Consider the following 3,508-nt stretch of genomic DNA (forward strand, 5'->3'; position numbering starts at 1 on the left):
CGTCCTCCCCAGCACCCGCTTGTCTCAGAGTTGGTTCAGCGGGCACACCAGTTAGTGAGCTGTGATTCTTCCATTGTCGCGGGAGAGCTGCGGGGTGACCCCTTCATTTAGCGTTCAGTTCCATTTGTCTCAGCAGTTAAGCCCGAAACCGCTCGAAGGGTAGATCTATTACGTAAGTTGAGATTTGCGGACAAGGGTGGAACTCAATCGAAAGCTCCGCGTTCTGACTTAACATGTGACTTCGCTCCTCGTCACGCTGTATGCGGGGTAGATATGGTCTACGATTGACAGTGCCTGCAGGCAGTTTACCTCTACAAGCTGAAATTAAGTCAAGAAGGCCAAGAGTTTAACTCGTCAAAGCAAAGACAAATCAGAAGTCTGCAGACCGGAGAAAAAGACCAGTTGCGTTTTTCCAAGTAGGAGACAAAGTGTGGTTCAAGACACCCTAGAACTCTAAACGCTAGGATACTCGAGAGAACGGGAGAATCTCTTCATCAACTCATATCACCTGCATACATGTTGACGTATCGCGTCTTCCATGTTTGTCTATCAAAGCCTAGGTTCGAAGATTCTGGTGGGTCAAGTTCAATAGATGATCAAGTGCCCACCAAAGATGAAGAATACGAACTCAAGCATCGAACCAATTCTCAAAACCCCAACAGGAAAGTAAGATTGTTACTGATAGAGGTAGTAAAAAGCAGTTAAGAAAGCAGATGCCAGTCGGATCGTACACTGGGATACTACGTTGTCGACTGCAGAAGCCTTACATCCTATCGGGTAAAAGCAAGTGAGAAGAAGCTACGACACGGCCCCGGAGCTAGCCGACTAGCTAGCTAAACTCAGTAGTTGGCAGGAGGAAATGGGCAGCGATCAGTAGGTAGGATTCTACGGTTTCTTTATCTTTGAGGAAAAGGTCCCAAGAAAGATCAAGAGTGGACAAGGAATTTGCAATGGCTTATGACCCCCTTTGTCGGGAGCAAAGGCTGTGAATGAGAGCTCGCACTGAGAATCGCTCCAGAGGTCAACCGTGCCAGCGGAGCTAACTTGACTGAGAACTAGAGCAGTTTTCTTTTGGTCAGAAAAGGGGAGAAAATTTCGTAGATTGAGAGCATCGAGTAACGGGAGCGTGTGTTCCATACTTTCTTTGGTCGGCACGACGTTATGAACCCCGACCGCAAAATCCATGAACTACAGAGAACAACACGTGGGGGCTTTGCGAAAGCCCCTTGCCAGGTATTTATTCTGGACTGCGAGAAAAATGGTGGCTGAAGAGTCAACGTTTCTCTCCACAACACGCCGTCTCCGTTCGTTAGAAGGGGGATACGCCCTCGTGGCAGTGTTCGTCTGATGAAGCAAACTATCAACGAGCACGTGTGTCATGGCATCGACTGTGTACTTAAGTGAATGATTGCTCGGACCGTTAAGACAGTGCAGTTCGTGAAACGGGTGCGTAGGCGTTCGCTCTCATCCATCTCTCTTGCCGTTCACCATACACATTTTTTTCACCACTACAGACCGACCACTGATGACGGCTTCGAAGCTATTTAGCGTACTTCATCATCTTTCATCTGAGACGGTCTCTTTCTCTGCTTCTGAATCTTCAAGTTGTAAGTGTCCAGTCTCTCTCTGTCTCTCCCAAATCGTTCAGGAGCTTCTCATCAACTGAGTTGATCAAACACATGTGTACACGTACGTAAACGAAGAAGAAAATGACGAGAAAGAATGAAAGAACGAAACGGCGTAGATCGACCCATCCATATCTATCTCTTGATCTGTCCATCGATCACCTCCAACTTCATGTACGAAGTACCCCCCTCCACACCCGAATCGAAACAACCGAACGACAGAAAAAGCAGCACATGCATGCATACCGCATGTAGCGAAGATATGAACGAGAATCGAAAGGTAAGCAATGCCGATGCTGGAATGCACGTGAGTGAATGAATGTCTGTGCAACACAAACACAAGACTCTCCTTCTTTCTCATCTGAGCGATCATCATCATCACCATCATCGGCTTCTTTTACTTTTCTTCTTGTTCGTTTTGAAAAGAACAGCGAAAAAACAAGGAGTCAAATACGAAGACGGTCATACACACAACATGGAAATAGACGTACATCTACACAACCACCTCCTATGTATCTCTCTATCGCATATTCCCAAATCGACGCGTGTATTCTACTACCACGATCATAAAGAAAGGAAATGACCACCACACGAGTGTAAAGACCATCAAGAGGAAAATCATTCAAACTTCTCTACTGATACATGAACTGATGATAACCCACCACCTGTATCAAGTTGTCTTTCTCTCGTCTCGATCAATCTCTTTCTTTCTTTCTCTCTCCTTGAAGATCTTTCTGTTAGTGATCCTATTGTTGCATTTAAAATGCCTTCTGCACGGCTGCCGGGCTCACGTTGCTATCCACCAGATGCCTGTACACCACACAACCAACAAGAACACACACATATGGCCATCCATAGACATATAGGCACGTCAATACATGCCCCACACGCGCTACATGACATGACTAGAATGGTATATACAGATACATATATACATAAAGAGAGGTTGACACACAGACAGACAGATAGATATACAGTTTCATGTAAAGAGAATTCTGCATGTGTGTGTGTATGTTCACCTGCATACACTGATGTTTGCGGTGTATAATCTGCCTATGCTTCAACATGTGTAAACTATCACCAAGACGGCTATTAGCCCATAGTACACATATACATGACATACATGTCTATATCCCGAAAATCTGTATGTCTACTATACTGGCTGGTACGTATAACTCTGAATCGTACACATACACATGCATGCGTCTATCTACTTCTCTATCATTCACGAAGAGAAAGCAGGCAATAAGAAGAGGGCTCTATTCCCACCCACAACCGGATCGATTGTGTCCGCTGGGTGTTGAAGACTTTGGTGGGAGTCCTATGAAAACGAAGACGAGAGAAAGAAAGAAAGAAAGACGAGAGAACACCTCGAAAGGACAGATCGAAAGAGGAGAAAGAATGGCTGAGTATGATTGATCCCTCACCTTCTGATATGAGCTTGAGTACGGATAATGAAAGGGTTGCGTTTCTTGAGAAGTTTGGCAAATCTCTTTCTCATGTAAACACTTTCAAGAACGCTGATCAATGGATCCCATGCACTTAGACATTCTCTCTGAATTTGTGTGAGGTCCTTGGCAGCGCTCTGCTTCAAGAATACCATCGACTTGCCCAGCTAACAACACACAAAAAGACAGAGACAGAGGGGAAGACATAAAGAAACACAGAGAAGGAAGAACGAAGGAAAGAAGCAAGAAAGAAAACCACGAGTAAGGATATACATGAATGAATCCCGAGGATGGGAATGTGGTGTGTACATACATCACAAAGATGAGACAAGACGAGAGTGAACATAATAAGGGGACAGAGACAGGAAAAAACAAAGAAAAGAATGTGATTCTAGATCTCTATAGCAAGAATATCACCCTTCTCTGTGTTTCTTT

General features: G+C 44.8%; 1 protein-coding gene across 1 annotated transcript; it reads right to left on the reverse strand.

Moving 5' to 3' along the window:
• Positions 1-1,737: 1,737 nt before the first annotated feature.
• On the reverse strand, positions 1,738-3,483 carry CSUI_010339 (uncharacterized protein; the record flags this gene model as incomplete). Its single annotated transcript, XM_068070444.1, has 2 exons — positions 3,053-3,483; positions 1,738-2,435 (listed from the first exon to the last, which is right to left on the reverse strand). A coding segment is annotated over exon 2 (276 nt), but the record flags the coding sequence as incomplete, so codon positions are not given.
• Between the last annotated feature and the right edge of the window lie 25 nt (positions 3,484-3,508).

This window comes from Cystoisospora suis (genome assembly GCF_002600585.1).
Source record: "Cystoisospora suis strain Wien I chromosome Unknown contig_7174, whole genome shotgun sequence".
Classification (NCBI taxonomy): domain Eukaryota; phylum Apicomplexa; class Conoidasida; order Eucoccidiorida; family Sarcocystidae; genus Cystoisospora; species Cystoisospora suis.